We start from the raw sequence: 18,307 nt of genomic DNA, 5'->3' as shown, positions 1-18,307 counted from the left end.
AGGGTTATAAGGTGCAATAGGAGGAGTTATAAAGAGGGTTATATGGTGCAATAGGGGGAGTTATAGGGAGGGTTATAAGGTGCAATAGGAGGAGTTATAAAGAGGGTTATATGGTGCAATAGGGGGAGTTATAGGGAGGGTTATAAGGTGCAATAGGAGGAGTTATAAAGAGGGTTATATGGTGCAATAGGGGGAGTTATAGGGAGGATTATATGGTGCAATAGGAGGAGTTATTAAGAGGGTTATATGGTGCAATAGGGGGAGTTATAGGGAGGGTTATAAGGTGCAATAGGAGGAGTTATAAAGAGGGTTATATGGTGCAATAGGGGGAGTTATAGGGAGGGTTATATGGTGCAATTGGAGGAGTTATATGGTGCAATATGAGGAGTTATAGGGAGGGTTATATGGTGCAACAGAAGGAGTTATAGGGAGGGTTATATGGTGCAATAGGAGGAGTTATAAAGAGGGTTATATGGTGCAATAGGGGGAGTTATAGGGAGGGTTATATGGTGCAATAGGAGGAGTTATATGGTGCAATATGAGTTATAGGGAGGGTTATACGGTGCAACACGAGGAGTTATAGGGAGGGTTATATGGTGCAATAGGAGGAGTTATAGGGAGGGTTATATGGTGCAATAGGAGGAGTTATAGGGAGGGTTATATGGTGCAACAGGAGGAGTTATAGGGAGGGTTATATGGTGCAACAGGAGGAGTTATAGGGAGGGTTATATGGTGCAACAGGAGGAGTTATAGGGAGGGTTATATGGTGCAATAGGAGGAGTTATAGGGAGGGTTATATGGTGCAACAGAAGGAGTTATAGGGAGGGTTATATGGTGTAATAGGAGGAGATATAGGGAGGGTTATATGGTGCAATAGGAGGAGTTATTAAGAGGGTTATATGGTGCAATAGGGGGGAGTTATAGGGAAGGTTATAAGGTGCAATAGAAGGAGTTATAAAGAGGGTTATATGGTACAACAGAAGGAGTTATAGGGAGGGTTATATGGTGCAATAGGAGGAGTTATAGAGAGGGTTATATGGTGCAATAGGGGGAGTTATAGGGAGGGTTACAAGGTGCAATAGGAGGAGATATAAAGAGGGCTATATGGTGCAATAGGGGGAGTTATAGGGAGGGTTATATGGTGCAATTTGGAGTTATATGGTGCAATATGAGGAGTTATAGGGAGGGTTATATGGTGCAATATGAGGAGTTATAGGGAGGGTTATATGGTGCAATTGGAGGAGTTATATGGTGCAATATGAGGAGTTATAGGGAGGGTTATATGGTGCAACAGAAGGAGTTATAGGGAGGGTTATATGGTGCAATAGGAGGAGTTATAGGGAGGGTTATATGGTGCAATAGGAGGAGTTATAGGGAGGGTTATATGGTGCAACAGGAGGAGTTATAGGGAGGGTTATATGGTGCAACAGGAGGAGTTATAGGGAGAGTTATATGGTGCAATAGGAGGAGTTATAGGGAGGGTTATATGGTGCAATAGGAGGAGTTATAGGGAGGGTTATATGGTGCAACAGAAGGAGTTATAGGGAGGGTTATATGGTGCAATAGGAGGAGTTATTAAGAGGATTATATGGTGCAATAGGGGGAGTTATAGGGAGGTTTATAAGGTGCAATAGGAGGAGTTATAAAGAGGGTTATATGGTGCAATAGGAGGAGTTATAGGGAGGGTTATATGGTGCAACAGAAGGAGTTATAGGGAGGGTTATATGTTGCAATAGGAGGAGTTATAGGGAGGGTTATATGGTGCAATAGGAGGAGTTATAGGGAGGGTTATATGGTGCAATATGAGGAGTTATAGGGAGGGTTATATGGTGCAATAGGAGGAGTTATAGGGAGGGTTATATGGTGCAATAGGAGGAGTTATAAAGAGGGTTATATGGTGCAATAGGGGGAGTTATAGGGAGGGTTATATGGTGCAATAGGAGGAGTTATATGGTGCAATATGAGTTATAGGGAGGGTTATACGGTGCAACACGAGGAGTTATAGGGAGGGTTATATGGTGCAATAGGAGGAGTTATAGGGAGGGTTATATGGTGCAATAGGAGGAGTTATAGGGAGGGTTATATGGTGCAACAGGAGGAGTTATAGGGAGGGTTATATGGTGCAACAGGAGGAATTATAGGGAGGGTTATATGGTGCAATAGGAGGAGTTATAGGGAGGGTTATATGGTGCAATAGGAGGAGTTATAGGGAGGGTTATATGGTGCAATAGGAGGAATTATAGGGAGGGTTATATGGTGCAATAGGAGGAGTTATAGGGAGGGTTATATGGTGCAATATGAGGAGTTATAGGGAGGGTTATATGGTGCAATAGGAGGAGTTATAGGGAGGGTTATATGGTGCAATAGGAGGAGTTATAAAGAGGGTTATATGGTGCAATAGGGGGAGTTATAGGGAGGGTTATATGGTGCAATAGGAGGAGTTATATGGTGCAATATGAGTTATAGGGAGGGTTATACGGTGCAACACGAGGAGTTATAGGGAGGGTTATATGGTGCAATAGGAGGAGTTATAGGGAGGGTTATATGGTGCAATAGGAGGAGTTATAGGGAGGGTTATATGGTGCAACAGGAGGAGTTATAGGGAGGGTTATATGGTGCAACAGGAGGAGTTATAGGGAGGGTTATATGGTGCAACAGGAGGAGTTATAGGGAGGGTTATATGGTGCAATAGGAGGAGTTATAGGGAGGGTTATATGGTGCAACAGAAGGAGTTATAGGGAGGGTTATATGGTGTAATAGGAGGAGATATAGGGAGGGTTATATGGTGCAATAGGAGGAGTTATTAAGAGGGTTATATGGTGCAATAGGGGGAGTTATAGGGAAGGTTATAAGGTGCAATAGAAGGAGTTATAAAGAGGGTTATATGGTACAACAGAAGGAGTTATAGGGAGGGTTATATGGTGCAATAGGAGGAGTTATAGAGAGGGTTATATGGTGCAATAGGGGGAGTTATAGGGAGGGTTACAAGGTGCAATAGGAGGAGATATAAAGAGGGCTATATGGTGCAATAGGGGGGAGTTATAGGGAGGGTTATATGGTGCAATTTGGAGTTATATGGTGCAATATGAGGAGTTATAGGGAGGGTTATATGGTGCAATATGAGGAGTTATAGGGAGGGTTATATGGTGCAATTGGAGGAGTTATATGGTGCAATATGAGGAGTTATAGGGAGGGTTATATGGTGCAACAGAAGGAGTTATAGGGAGGGTTATATGGTGCAATAGGAGGAGTTATAGGGAGGGTTATATGGTGCAATAGGAGGAGTTATAGGGAGGGTTATATGGTGCAACAGGAGGAGTTATAGGGAGGGTTATATGGTGCAACAGGAGGAGTTATAGGGAGAGTTATATGGTGCAATAGGAGGAGTTATAGGGAGGGTTATATGGTGCAATAGGAGGAGTTATAGGGAGGGTTATATGGTGCAACAGAAGGAGTTATAGGGAGGGTTATATGGTGCAATAGGAGGAGTTATTAAGAGGATTATATGGTGCAATAGGGGGAGTTATAGGGAGGTTTATAAGGTGCAATAGGAGGAGTTATAAAGAGGGTTATATGGTGCAATAGGAGGAGTTATAGGGAGGGTTATATGGTGCAACAGAAGGAGTTATAGGGAGGGTTATATGGTGCAATAAGAGGAGTTATAGGGAGGGTTATATGGTGTAATAGGAGGAGTTATAGGGAGCGTTATATGGTGCAATAGGGGGAGTTATAGGGAGGGTTATATGGTGCAATAGGAGGAGTTATAGGGAGGGTTATATGGTGCAACAGAAGGAGTTATAGGGAGGGTTATATGGTGTAATAGGAGGAGTTATAGGGAGGGTTATAAGGTGCAATAGGAGGAGTTATTAAGAGGGTTATATGGTGCAATAGGGGGAGTTATAGGGAGGGTTATAAGGTGCAATAGGAGGAGTTATAAAGAGGGTTATATGGTACAACGAGTTATAGGGAGGGTTATATGGTGCAATAGGAGGAGTTATAGAGAGGGTTATATGGTGCAATAGGAGGAGTTATAGGGAGGGTTATATGGTGCAATATGAGGAGTTATAGGGAGGGTTATAAGGTGCAATTGGGGGAGTTATAGGGAGGGTTATATGGTGCAACAGAAGGAGTTATGGGGAGGGTTATATGGTGCAATAGGAGGAGTTATAGAGAATGTTATATGGTACAGCAGAAGGAGTTATAGGGAGGGTTATATGGTGCAATAGGAGGAGTTATAGAGAGGGTTATATGGTGCAATAGGATGAGTTATAGAGAGGGTTATATGGTGCAATAGAATGAGTTATAGGGAGGGTTATATGGTGTAATAAGAGGAGTTATAGGGAGGGTTATAAAGTGCAATAGGAGGAGTTATTAAGAGGGTTATATGGTGCAATAGGGGGAGTTAAAGGGAAGGTTATAAGCTGCAATAGGAGGAGTTATAAAGAGGGTTATATGGTACAACAGAAGGAGTTATTGGGAGGGTTATATGGTGCAATAGGAGGAGTTATAGAGAGGGTTATATGGTGCAATAGGGGGAGTTATAGGGAGGGTTATATGGTGCAATAGGAGGAGTTATAGGGAGGGTTATATGGTGCAACAGAAGGAGTTATAGGGAGGGTTATATGGTGCAATAGGAGGAGTTATTAAGAGGGTTATATGGTGCAATAGGGGGAGTTATAGGGAGGGTTATAAGGTGCAATAGGAGGAGTTATAAAGAGGGTTATATGGTACAACAGAAGGAGTTATAGGGAGGGTTATATGGTGCAATAGGAGGAGTTATAGGGAGCAGTTATATGGTGCAATAGGAGGAGTTATAGGGAGGGTTGTATGGTGCAATAGGAGGAGTTATAGGGAGGGTTATATGGTGAAACAGAAGGAGTTATAGGGAGGGTTATATGGTGCAATAGGAGGAGTTATAAAGAGGGTTATATGGTGCAATAGGGGGAGTTATAGGGAGGGTTATAAGGTGCAATAGGAGGAGTTATAAAGAGGGTTATATGGTACAACAGGAGTTATAGGGAGGGTTATATGGTGCAATAGGAGGAGTTATAGAGAGGGTTATATGGTGCAATAGGGGGAGTTATAGGGAGGGTTATATGGTGCAACAGAAGGAGTTATGGGGAGGGTTATATGGTGCAATAGGAGGAGTTATATATAGAGGGTTATATGGTGCAATAGGAGGAGTTATAGGGAGGGTTATATGGGTCAGTAGGAGGAGTTATAGGGAGGGTTATATGGTGCAACAGGAGGAGTTATAGGGAGGGTTATATGATGCAACAGGAGGAGTTATAGGGAGGGTTATATGGTGCAATAGGAGGAGTTATAGGGAGGGTTTTATGGTGCAATATGAGGAGTTATAGGGAGGGTTATATGGTGCAATAGGAGGAATTATAGGGAGGGTTATATGGTGCAATAGGAGGAGTTATAGGGAGGGTTATATGGTGCAATAGGGGTAGTTATAGGGAGGGTTATATGGTGCAATAGGAGGAGTTATAGGGAGGGTTATATGGTGTGATAGGAGGAGTTATACGGAGGGTTATATGGTGCAATAGGGGGAGTTATAGGGAGGGTTATATGGTGCAACAGAAGGAGTTATAGGGAGGGTTATATGGTGTAATAGGAGGAGTTATAGGGAGGGTTATAAGGTGCAATAGGAGGAGTTATTAAGAGGGTTATATGGTGCAATAGGGGGAGTTATAGGGAGGGTTATAAGGTGCAATAGGAGGAGTTATAAAGAGGGTTATATGGTGCAATAGGGGGAGTTATAGGGAGGGTTATATGATGTAATAGGAGGAGTTATAGGGAGGGTTATATGGTGCAATAGGAGGAGTTATAGGGAGGGTTATATGGTGCAATAGGGGGAGTTATAGGGAGGGTTATATGGTGCAATAGGAGGAGTTATAGGGACGGTTATATGGTGCAACAGAAGGAGTTATAGGGAGGGTTATATGGTGTAATAGGAGGAGTTATAGGGAGGGTTATAAGGTGCAATAGGAGGAGTTATTAAGAGGGTTATATGGTGCAATAGGGGGGGTTATAAGGTGCAATAGGAGGAGTTATAAAGAGGGTTATATGGTGCAATAGGGGGAGTTATAGGGAGGGTTATATGGTGTAATAGGAGGAGTTATAGGGAGGGTTATAAGGTGCAATAGGAGGAGTTATTAAGAGGGTTATATGGTGCAAAAGGGGGAGTTATAGGGAGGGTTATAAGGTGCAATAGGAGGAGTTATAGGGAGGGTTATATGGTACAACAGGAGTTATAGGGAGGGTTATATGGTGCAATAGGAGGAGTTATAGAGAAGGTTATATGGTGCAATAGGAGGAGTTATAGAGAGCAGCTATATGGTGCAATAGGAGGAGTTATAGGGAGGGTTATATGGTGCAATAGGGGGAGTTATAGGGAGGGTTATATGGTGCAATAGGAGGAGATATAAAGAGGGCTATATGGTGCAATAGGGGGAGTTATAGGGAGGGTTACATGGTGCAATAGGAGGAGTTATAGAGAGGGTTATATGGTACAGCAGAAGGAGTTATAGGGAGGGTTATATGGTGCAATATGAGGAGTTATAGGGAGGGTTATATGGTGCAATAGGATGAGTTATAGGGAGGGTTATATGGTGCAATATGAGGAGTTATAGGGAGGGTTATATGGTGCAATAGGGGGAGTTATATGTAGAGTTATATGATGCAATAGGAGGAGTTATAGGGAGGGTTATATGGTGCAACAGAAGGAGTTATAGGGAGGGTTATATGGTGCAATATGAGGAGTTATAGGGGGGGTTATATGGTGCAACAGAAGGAGTTATAGAGAGGGTTATATGGTGCAATAGGAGGAGTTATAGGGAGGGTTATATAGTGCATAGGAGTTATAGGGATGGTTATATGGTGCAATATGAGGAGTTATAGGGAGGGTTATATGGTGCAATAAGAGGAGTTATAGAGAGGGTTATATGGTGCAATATGAGGAGTTATAGAGAGGGTTATATGGTGCAATATGAGGAGTTATAGAGAGGGTTATATGGTGCAATATGAGCAGTTATAGGGAGGGTTATATGGTGCAATATGAGGAGTTATAGGGAGGATTATATGGTGCAATAGGTGTTATAGGGAGGGTTATATGGTGCAATAGGAGGAGTTATAGGGAGGGTTATATGGTGCAATAGGAGTTATAGGGAGGGTTATATGGTGCAATAAGAGGAGTTATAGGCAGAGCTATATGGTGCAATAGGAGGAGCTATAGGGAGGGTTATATGGTGCAATAGGTGTTATAGGGAGGGTTATATGGTGCAATAGGAGGAGTTATAGGGAGGGTTATATGGTGCAATAGGAGGAATTATATGGAGGGTTATATGGTGCAATAGGAGGAGTTATAGGGAGGGTTATATGGTGCAATAGGAGGAGTTATAGGGAGGGTTATATGGTGCAATATGGGGAGTTATAGGGAGGGTTATATGGTGCAATAGGAGGAGTTATAGGGAGGGTTATATGGTGCAATAGGAGGAGTTATAGGGAGGGTTATATGGTGCAATAGGGGGAGTTATAGGGAGGGTTATATGGTGCAATAGGAGGAGATATAGGGAGGGTTATATGGTGCAATAGGAGGAATTATAGGGAGGGCTATATGGTGCAATAGGAGGAGTTATAGGGAGGGTTATATGGTGCAATAAGAGGAGGTATAGGGAGGGTTATATGGTGCAATAGGAGGAGTTATAGGGAGGGTTATATGGTGCAATAGGAGGAGTTATAGGGAGGGTTATATGGTGCAATAGGAGGTGTTATAGGGAGGGTTATATGGTGCAATAGGAGGAGATATAGGGAGGGTTATATGGTGCAATAGGAGGAGTTATAGGGAGGGTTATATGGTGCAATAGGAGGAGTTATAGGGAGGGTTATATGGTGCAATAGGAGGAGTTATAGGCAGGGCTATATGGTGCAATAGGAGGAGTTATAGGGAGGGTTATATGGTGCAATAGGAGGAGTTATAGGCAGGGCTATATAGTGCAATAGGAGGAGTTATAGGGAGGGTTATATGGTGCAATAGGAGGAGTTATAGGGAGGGTTATATGGTGCAATAGGAGGAGTTATAGGGAGGGTTATATGGTGCAATAGGAGGAGTTATAGGGAGGGTTATATGGTGCAATAGGAGGAGTTATAGGGAGGGTTATATGGTGCAATAGGAGGAGTTATAGGGAGGATTATATGGTGCAATAGGGGGAGTTATAGGGAGGGTTATATGGGTCAGTAGTAGGAGTTATAGAGAGGGTTATATGCTGCAATAGGAGGAGTTATAGGGAGGGTTATATGGTGCAATAGGAGCAGTTATAGGGAGGGTTATATGGTGCAATAGGAGGAGTTATAGGGAGGGTTATATGGTGCAATAGGAGGAGTTATAGTGAGGGTTATATGGTGCAATAGGAGGAGTTATAGGGAGGGTTATAAGGTGCAATAGGAGGAGTTATATGGAGGGTTATAAGGTGCAATAGGAGGAGTTATAGGGAGGGTTATATGGTGCAATAGGAGGAGTTATAGTGAGGGTTATATGGTGCAATAGGAGGAGTTATAGGGAGGGTTATATGGTGCAATAGGAGGAATTATAGGGAGGGTTATATGGTGCAATAGGAGGAGTTATAGGGAGGGTTATAAGGTGCAATAGGAGGAGTTATATGGAGGGTTATAAGGTGCAATAGGAGGAGTTATATGGAGGGTTATAAGGTGCAATAGGAGGAGTTATAGGGAGGGTTATATGGTGCAATAGGAGAAGCTGTAGAGAGGGTTACACTGGGCAATAAAAGTTATCGGGAGACCTATACATGGCAATAGGAGGAGCTGTAGGGAAGGTTACAAAGGGGAATAGGAGTTGTTACGTGGGGCAATAGGAGGAGCTGTAGGGAGGGTTACAAAGGAGAATAGGAGTTGTTACGTGGGGCAATAGGAGGAGCTGTAGGGAGGGTTACACATGGGGAATTGGAGGAGATCTAGTGAGGTTTATTCAAGGCAATAGGAGGAGCTATAGGGAGGGTTACATGGGGCAATAGAAGGAGCTGTAAGGAGGGTTACTCAGGGCAATAAAAGTTTTTATAGGGAGGTTTATACAGGGCAATAAGAGGAGTTGTATGGAGGGTTACACTGGGAAATAGGAGTTGTTATAGGGAGGGTTTTTCGGGGCAATAAGAGGAGATCTAGTGAGGGTTATACAGGGCAATAGGAGCTATAGGGAGGGTTACACGGGGCAATAGGAGGAGCTGTAGGGAGGGTTACACGGGGCAATAGGAGGAGATGTAGGGAGGGTTACACGGGGCAATAGGAGGAGATGTAGGGAGGGTTATATCGGGAAATATTAGGAGCTATAGGGTGAATTATATGGTACTATAGGGAGGATTATATAGTGCTATAGGGAGGATTATATAGTGCTATAGGGAGGATTATATGGTACTATAGGGAGGATTATATAGTGCTATATGGAGGATTATATGGTACTATAGCGAGGATTGTATGGTACTATAGGGAGGATTATATGGTACTATAGGGAGGATTATACAGTACTATATGGAGGATTATATGGTACTATAGGAGGATTATATAGTGCTATAGGGAGGATTATATGGTACTATAGGGAGGATTATATAGTGCTATAGGGAGGATTATATAGTGCTATAGGGAGGGTTATATAGTGCTATAGGGAGGATTATATGGTACTATGGGGATGATTATATAGTGCTATAGGGAGGATTATATGGTACTATAGGGAGGATTATATGGTACTATAGGGAGGATTATATGGTGCTATAGGGAGGATTATATAGTGCTAAAGGGAGGATTATATGGTGCTATAGGGAGGATTATATGGTACTATAGGGAAGATTATATGGTACTATAGGAAGGGTTATATGGTACTATAGGGAGGATTATATAGTGCTATAGGGAGGATTATATAGGGAGGATTATATAGTGCAATAGGGAGCATTATATGGTACTATAGGGAGGATTATATGGTACTATAGGGAGGATTATATAGTGCTATAGGGAGGATTATATGGTACTATAGGGAGGATCATATAGTGCTATATGGAGGATTATATGGTACTATAGGGAGGATCATATAGTGCTTTATGGAGGATTATATAGTGCTATATGGAGGATTATATAGTGCTATAGGGAGGATTATATAGTGCTGTAGGGAGGATTATATGGTACTATTGGGAGGATTATATGGTGCTATAGGGAGGATTATATAGTGCTATAGGGAGGATTATATAGTGCTATAGGGAGGATTATATGGTGCTATAGGGAGGATTATATGGTACTATAGGGAGGATTATATGGTGCTATAGGGAGTATTATATGGTACTATAGGGAGGATTATATGGTACTATAGGGAGGATTATATGGTGCTATAGGGAGGATTATATGGTGCTATATGGAGGATTATATGGTACTATAGGAAGGATTATATGGTACTATAGGGAGGATTATATAGTGCTATAGGGAGGATTATATGGTACTATAAGGAGGATTATATGGTACTATAGGGAGGATTATATAGTGCTATAGGGAGGATTATATGGTACTATAGGGAGGATTATATGGTACTATACGGAGGATTATATGGTACTATAGGGAGGATTATATAGTGCTATAGGGAGGATTATATGGTACTATAGGGAGGATAATATAGTGCTATAGGGGGGATTATATGGTACTATAGGGAGGATTATATAGTGCTATAGGGAGGAGTATATGGTACTATAGGGAGGATTATATAGTGCTATAGGGAGGATTATAAGGTACTATAGGGAGGGTTATATGGTACTATAGGGAGGATCATATAGTGCTATATGGAGGATTATATGGTACTATAGGGAGGATTATATAGTGCTATAGGGAGGATTATATGGTACTATAGGGAGGATTATATGGTACTATAGGGAGGATTATTTGGTACTATATGTAGGATTATATGGTACTATAGGGAGGATTATATGGTACTATAGGGAGGATTATATAGTGCTATATGGAGGATTATATGGTGCTATATGGAGGATTATATGGTACTATAGGGATGATTATATAGTACTATAGGGAGGATTATTTGGTGCTATAGGGAGGATTATATGGTACTTTAGGGGGATTATATAGTGCTATAGGGAGGATTATATGGTACTATAGGGAGGATTATATGGTACTATAGGGAGGATTATATGGTACTATAGGGGGATTATATAGTGCTATAGGGAGGATTATATGGTACTATAGGGAGGATTATATGGTACTATAGGGAGGATTATATGGTACTATAGGGGGATTATATAGTGCTATAGGAAGGATTATATGGTACTATAGTGAGATGTATATAGAGCTATAGGGAGGATTATATGGTACTATAGGGAGGATTATATGGTACTATAGGGAGGATTATATGGTACTATAGGGAGGATTATATAGTGCTATAGGGAGGATTATATGGTACTATAGGGAGGATTATATGGTACTATAGGGAGGATTATATGGTACTATAGGGAGGATTATATAGTGCTATAGGGAGGATTATATGGTACTATAGGGAGGATTGTATGGTACTATAGGGAGGATTATATAGTGCTATAGGGAGGATTATATGGTACTATAGGGAGGATTATATAGTGCTATAGGGAGGATTATATAGTGCTATAGGGAGGATTATATGGTACTATAGGGATGATTATATAGTGCTATAGGGAGGATTATATGGTACTATAGGGAGGATTATATGGTGCTATAGGGAGGATTTTATGGTGCTATAGGGAGGATTATATGGTGCTATAGGGAGGATTATATGGTACTATAGGGAGGATTATATGGTACTATAGGGAAGATTATATGGTACTATAGGAAGGGTTATATGGTACTATAGGGAGGATTATATGGTGCTATAGGGAGGATTATATGGTACTATAGGGAAGATTATATGGTACTATAGGAAGGGTTATATGGTACTATAGGGAGGATTATATAGTGCTATAGGGAGGATTATATAGTGCTATAGGGAGGATTATATAGTGCTATAGGGAGGATTATATGGTGCTATAGGGAGGATTATATGGTACTATAGGGGGATTATATAGTGCTATAGGGAGGATTATATGGTACTATAGGGAGGATTATATGGTACTATAGGGAGGATTATATAGTGCTATAGGGAGGATTATATGGTACTATACGGAGGATTATATGGTGCTATAGGGAGGATTATATGGTACTATAGGGAGGATTATATGGTACTATAGGGAAGATTATATGGTACTATAGCGAGGATTATATAGTGCTATAGCGAGGATTATATGGTACTATAGGGAGGATTATATGGTACTATACGGAGGCTGATATAGGGCCACAGAAGTTAAGAGATCTACAATGATGATTTTTTTTTATTTTCTGCCAGAACAACATGCTGTGGATGAACTTCTCAACACCTTTGTGCAGGGGGCTGATATTGATGGAGAGGTTCTGCATTACTTGCAGATGGCGCAGGTAAAATGTTTTGCAGATATGATGTGTGTTTGCGTACAGACAGATTAGCACAAGAGCGCATGTGATTACTGTCGCACACATCTGTCTGTTTGCAGTTCCATAATGCCAAGCAGCTGGCAGACTGGTGTCTTCATTATATCTGCACCAACTACAACACAGTGTGCCGCAAGTTCCCTCGTGAGATGAAGTACATGACACCAGGTAAGTGTGCACAAGCATGAGAGATCATTTAACCATAATGTATATCGCTAATGGTAAGCGGTTTCATACGTACTTTATAGTGACCGTTAGAGTACCTATAGAGGTAACAATGCTTCCCTATGTTCATTCTTCAGTAAAGGAGGATACAGAAGCAGACAATTGCTGCTCCTGCACTTGCGTGCACCTTATGATAAACTTACCTGTTTACTGCTGACTTTCCCTTAATACTCACAAGTCAGTCCTGTCTACCTCTAGTGGTCTGTTTAAATGCATGAAAGTCCTATATCTTGACCCACCTGGCTGCTACTTACCAGGTGATCTGCCCTTTCTATAGAGGAGCACACCACCTTCATTCAACTTTGTCTCCTTCTATAATGTTCTGCTTCTAAACTTTTTTTTTCTGATGAAAGCTTAGAGTTTTCTAAATTCCACTGGTGTATTTGAGCCCCAGGTGCTCTAGGGTGATGCAGATTTAGTTAAGTTCACGTTAATTACAGAGGGCATTCCAATGGGTGCCACCATATTTTCCATGAATGGCTCTGAGTGGGTTTGTTTTCTTCTACTAAGCGCATCTGGGCACACTGTCTAATCACAGCTGGCCCGATCGCCCTATTAAACTCAATGTAGCTCGCTCCCGCTCTGGTCTGGTAGTGGGAGCGAGCTACATTGAGTTTAATAGCACAATCGGGCGCGCTGTGACTAGACCGCGTGCCCGCAATGTGCTTTGGAGAAGAAAACAGACCCGCTCAGTAGAGCCAGGCGCAGCGTTCTGTTTTTTTTTGTGAGGTATCTATTTAACCCTTCACTTTAGAAATCTGGCGCTAAGCTAATGTTATATAATTCTGCACTATATGCAGAATTACATAACATTATTTGCTAGGTTTACTGGCCCTTTTAGGCTTGGAAAGCCAGCTAGAGTTGTGCATAGGCAAGAAATTAGTTTCAGACAAATCATTTGTTCCAATTTTTTTAATGGGTGTCTGACAAATTTTATTACTGGCTCCAATTGGTTTGGATGACATTTATAATTAAAATGTGTTTGTTATCGAAATTCGTTATTCGTCATAATGTTGCAGATTTTAAGAAAAAAATAATGCATTTCCTTCTTATGGCAGTGAGAGTCCACAAAAAAATGTATAACCTGTAGGAAATACTTCACCTGGCCACCAGGAGGACGCTTTGGCCCCCCAAACAGAACACTGAAGTATCCCTCCCCCTTCCCCTACCCTCTCAGTAGTTCATTGCCTTGAGGTAGGCAGAGAGATGATCTGCTGAAGATTTTTTTTTTTCTTTTCAAAATAAATTTTTTATTGTAGGAAATGAAATTACAGCAATATGTGAGAACATAGAGCAAACACAGACATTTTCACATTTATCTACTAAGGATTGAATAAACACAATGGGTTGAATAATGTACTTCTCAGTGTCCCGAGTTTAACATTGTGAAATAAAGACATAAAATCCAACATGTTCTATGAAGCCTTAGACGATTATTTTTAGTGATCGATCAACCTTATATAACAAGGACATGCTACAAGATTAACTTTTCAGGCTTAATTTTCATATACAGTGTAAACAAACATGGGATATCATGAAAACTGCAGAGAACAATAAGAACTGGTATCAATGACCTAAAGAAAACTAAGTAGATCAACTCCAATATACTCGGCTCCAGACGATTAATCCAGTGTAGTGTGTAGTGTTCGTTCTACCTGTAACTTCTCGGTAATGAAACCAGGGTTCCCATATAGCCCAATACAGATCCTCCTTGTCCAGGCTGGAATAAAAACTTTTCTTTTACAAGATACGATGAGTCCACAGGTTTCATCCTTACTTGTGGAATATCGCCTCCTGGTCAGCAGGAGGAGAAAAGAGCACCACAGCAGAGCTTTATATATAGCTCCTCCCTTCCCTCCCACCCCAGTCATTCTCTTTGCCTGCGTTAGTGATAGGAAGAGGCAGAGTGAGGTGTTAGTTATAGATTCTTCAATCAAGATTTTATTATTTTTCAAGTAGTGCCACAGTGTGATCTGGTCTAGGCTACACCCCAGAACAAAGTAGCAGTCTCTTCTGTTAAAAGAGAAGCATTTGTGGCTTTTAAGCAAAGGGAACTTGTGGGACATTATTCTCACTGTGCCTTCCATACATGTTTTTGCTGCCCTACCTGCAAAAGTCTGAGGAAAGAGAGAGACTCAGTACTTTTTGTTATTCCCACAGGCCAATGTGAGGAGAACCTGAGGGCCTTGCAAGCCTCGCATAGGGAGGCTATGCTAATTCAGCTCAAGTTTGTGATGCCGAATGCATGTTCCTGCTTCCTTCGGTGTATAATATTAAATCAGTAGCCTACAGAGAGGTTTTTCTTTTTTCTGTTCAGTACTAAGGTGTGCATGACTGTTACATGTCCCTGCTCCCAATGGATGATTGGTGCATGTTTGGTTTCCTACGGCTTACACTGCGGAAATTAACAGCCGACTGGGAGATTTATACTGTTTCCACATGACAATGTTATGGTGGGTGCTCACTTCGCTTCCTAGGGCTTCTAATACTACTTTTAGCAGCCGGCAGGGAGGTTTATATTATTTCTGCATGAGTATGTGTTGCTTAAATGATATATATCCCTGCTCCTCACGGCTCTCATTAATAAACTAGTAGCCAATGGGAGAGTTCTTCTCTTCGGACTCCACTTTGGTAGTTGACAGGGAGATTTTCGATAATTTATACAGACTGTGTAATCTAACATTCAAGGTTCCCAACGACTTGTTTCACTTTGGAGCCTACTGGGAGGTTAGTTTACTTACTCTTATATGCCCTCGTGGGTTGTTAGCTCTCCCGGCGGTTTCATTTTCTTATACTTAAGCCGCCCGGGAGATTTAGTGGCATACGCCCTCGATGGACGGGGCTAAGATCCGCGCCTTGGTTTGCGCGCCTTTTTGGACTAGGAAGTTAGTCTTCAGATGTCTTCTCTGCGTGTACAGCAGAGAGATTTTTGCCTCAGTTTGGAACATATTTCTTAGGTGGGTTACGCCCACGACGGGCGGGACTACGATCCGCGCCTTTTGTTTTAAACACCTTTGGCTTCGGTTGATAGTTGCCAGCTGTCTTCTCTGCTTGTTCAGCAGAGAGGCTCTTGGCACTGTTTAGAAAGTATGTTTTAAGTGCTTGGTTCAGCAGCTTCGCAAGCAGCTCTACTATGGGACGCCTTCTTGCTGCGTTAGATAAAAATATGCAGCAGAAAAGTTTGCACAATCACACATAGCCTTAGAGTGTTCTTTCCTAATTAGGATCCTGTTCATTATTGGTGTTCCATCCGGTGGCAGACGGACTCTTCTAGGATTAGTTGAAGTCTGGAGATTTTTATTATATGTTACATACAGTATTGCATTTAACATTCACAGATACAGTCTCATATACAGGGAGTGCAGAATTATTAGGCAAGTTGTATTTTTGAGGATTAATTTTATTATTGAACAACAACCATGTTCTCAATGAACCCAAAAAACTCATTAATATCAAAGCTGAATATTTTTGGAAGTAGTTTTTAGTTTGTTTTTAGTTATAGCTATTTTAGGGGGATATCTGTGTGTGCAGGTGACTATTACTGTGCATAATTATTAGGCAACTTAACAAAAAACAAATATATACCCATTTCAATTATTTATTTTTACCAGTGAAACCAATATAACATCGCAACATTCACAAATATACATTTCTGACATTCAAAAACAAAACAAAAACAAATCAGTGACCAATATAGCCACCTTTCTTTGCAAGGACACTCAAAAGCCTGCCATCCATGGATTCTGTCAGTGTTTTGATCTGTTCACCATCAACATTGCGTGCAGCAGCAACCACAGCCTCCCAGACACTGTTCAGAGAGGTGTACTGTTTTCCCTCCTTGTAAATCTCACATTTGATGATGGACCACAGGTTCTCAATGGGGTTCAGATCAGGTGAACAAGGAGGCCATGTCATTAGATTTTCTTCTTTTATACCCTTTCTTGCCAGCCACGCTGTGGAGTACTTGGACGCGTGTGATGGAGCATTGTCCTGCATGAAAATCATGTTTTTCTTGAAGGATGCAGACTTCTTCCTGTACCACTGCTTGAAGAAGGTGTATTCCAGAAACTGGCAGTAGGACTGGGAGTTGAGCTTGACTCCATCCTCAACCCGAAAAGGCCCCACAAGCTCATCTTTGATGATACCAGCCCAAACCAGTACTCCACCTCCACCTTGCTGGCGTCTGAGTCGAACTGGAGCTCTCTGCCCTTTACCAATCCAGCCACGGGCCCATCCATCTGGCCCATCAAGACTCACTCTCATTTCATCAGTCCATAAACCCTTAGAAAAATCAGTCTTGAGATATTTCTTGGCCCAGTCTTGACGTTTCAGCTTGTGTGTCTTGTTCAGTGGTGGTCGTCTTTCAGCCTTTCTTACCTTGGCCATGTCTCTGAGTATTGCACACCTTGTGCTTTTGGGCACTCCAGTTCATGGGCAGTTATTTTGCGCCTTGGTTTTTCCACATGCTTCTTGCGACCCTGTTGACTATTTTGAATGAAACGCTTGATTGTTCGATGATCACGCTTCAGAAGCTTTGCAATTTTAAGAGTGCTGCATCCCTCTGCAAGATATCTCACTATTTTTGACTTTTCTGAGCCTGTCAAGTCCTTCTTTTGACCCATTTTGCCAAAGGAAAGGAAGTTGCCTAATAATTATGCACACCTGATATAGGGTGTTGATGTCATTAGACCACACCCCTTCTCATTACAGAGATGCACATCACCTAATATGCTTAATTGGTAGTAGGCTTTCGAGCCTATACAGCTTGGAGTAAGACAACATGCATAAAGAGGATGATGTGGTCAAAATACTCATTTGCCTAATAATTCTGCACTCCCTGTATTTTTGATATATTATATTCAGTCACAGTAATTCAATTTGTTTTGACAATGAGTGAATAGGAGGTGACTTGATGGTTATGTCTTTATACTAATGTGGAGCATGCAAGGATTTTTCTGTTCCACATGTATTTAGAGATCTATTTTTTCATATCCATTCTTGTCTCAGAAGCTACAAAAAGTGTTCTGACAAAGTTTAATATTTTCAGCAGGTTTATTATCTGCACTTGTCCTAAGAACTTAGCATCCTTTTCCAGGGGCCTTGCTTTTCCTCCATATTCCCTTTTTGGAGTTATCCTACTGGACATCGCTGCCCTTTTTTTGAGTAAGCGTTGCCGGTTTCTCCCTTGCTGCAGGGAAAGCGCAAGGGGAACTATAAAAGTTTTGTGAGCAAGGTTTCTTTCACAGTGGTTGCTATTTCAGGATATAAGTACCCAACAGAAAACTGTCTAGTTCACTTGGAGTCCCAACCAATTTTTGATCAGGGCTAAGCACTCCAAGAAGTCTGCTGCTGATTCCAAGTCAGCATAAAGGGGGTTACTGCCGGCCCAGGACCGGATAAGTAGTGAGGCGTTCTTACCTTGTGTAAGAGTCCTCTCTTACATGAGAATAATTGTTTCCGTTCCCATACAGGAACAGGGACTGGGGGCTTCTTCACATCTGTTTTGAATTTCCGGAAAGGAGGGAGCCCTCAGACCTATTTT

General features: G+C 41.6%; 1 protein-coding gene across 2 annotated transcripts in view; it reads left to right on the top strand.

Moving 5' to 3' along the window:
* LOC128650447 (rho-related BTB domain-containing protein 2) overlaps positions 1-18,307 on the top strand; it is a 315,002-nt gene that overhangs the window by 203,025 nt on the left and 93,670 nt on the right. For both annotated transcript variants that reach the window (XM_053704389.1, XM_053704391.1), the window contains 2 exons: positions 12,419-12,507; positions 12,603-12,708. In XM_053704389.1, the coding sequence (XP_053560364.1) occupies positions 12,419-12,507; positions 12,603-12,708 (195 nt within the window). The remainder of the gene's footprint in view (positions 1-12,418; positions 12,508-12,602; positions 12,709-18,307) is intronic.

The sequence above is a fragment of the Bombina bombina genome, chromosome 2, assembly GCF_027579735.1.
Source record: "Bombina bombina isolate aBomBom1 chromosome 2, aBomBom1.pri, whole genome shotgun sequence".
Classification (NCBI taxonomy): domain Eukaryota; kingdom Metazoa; phylum Chordata; class Amphibia; order Anura; family Bombinatoridae; genus Bombina; species Bombina bombina.
This window is presented reverse-complemented; position numbering and strand designations above follow the sequence as displayed.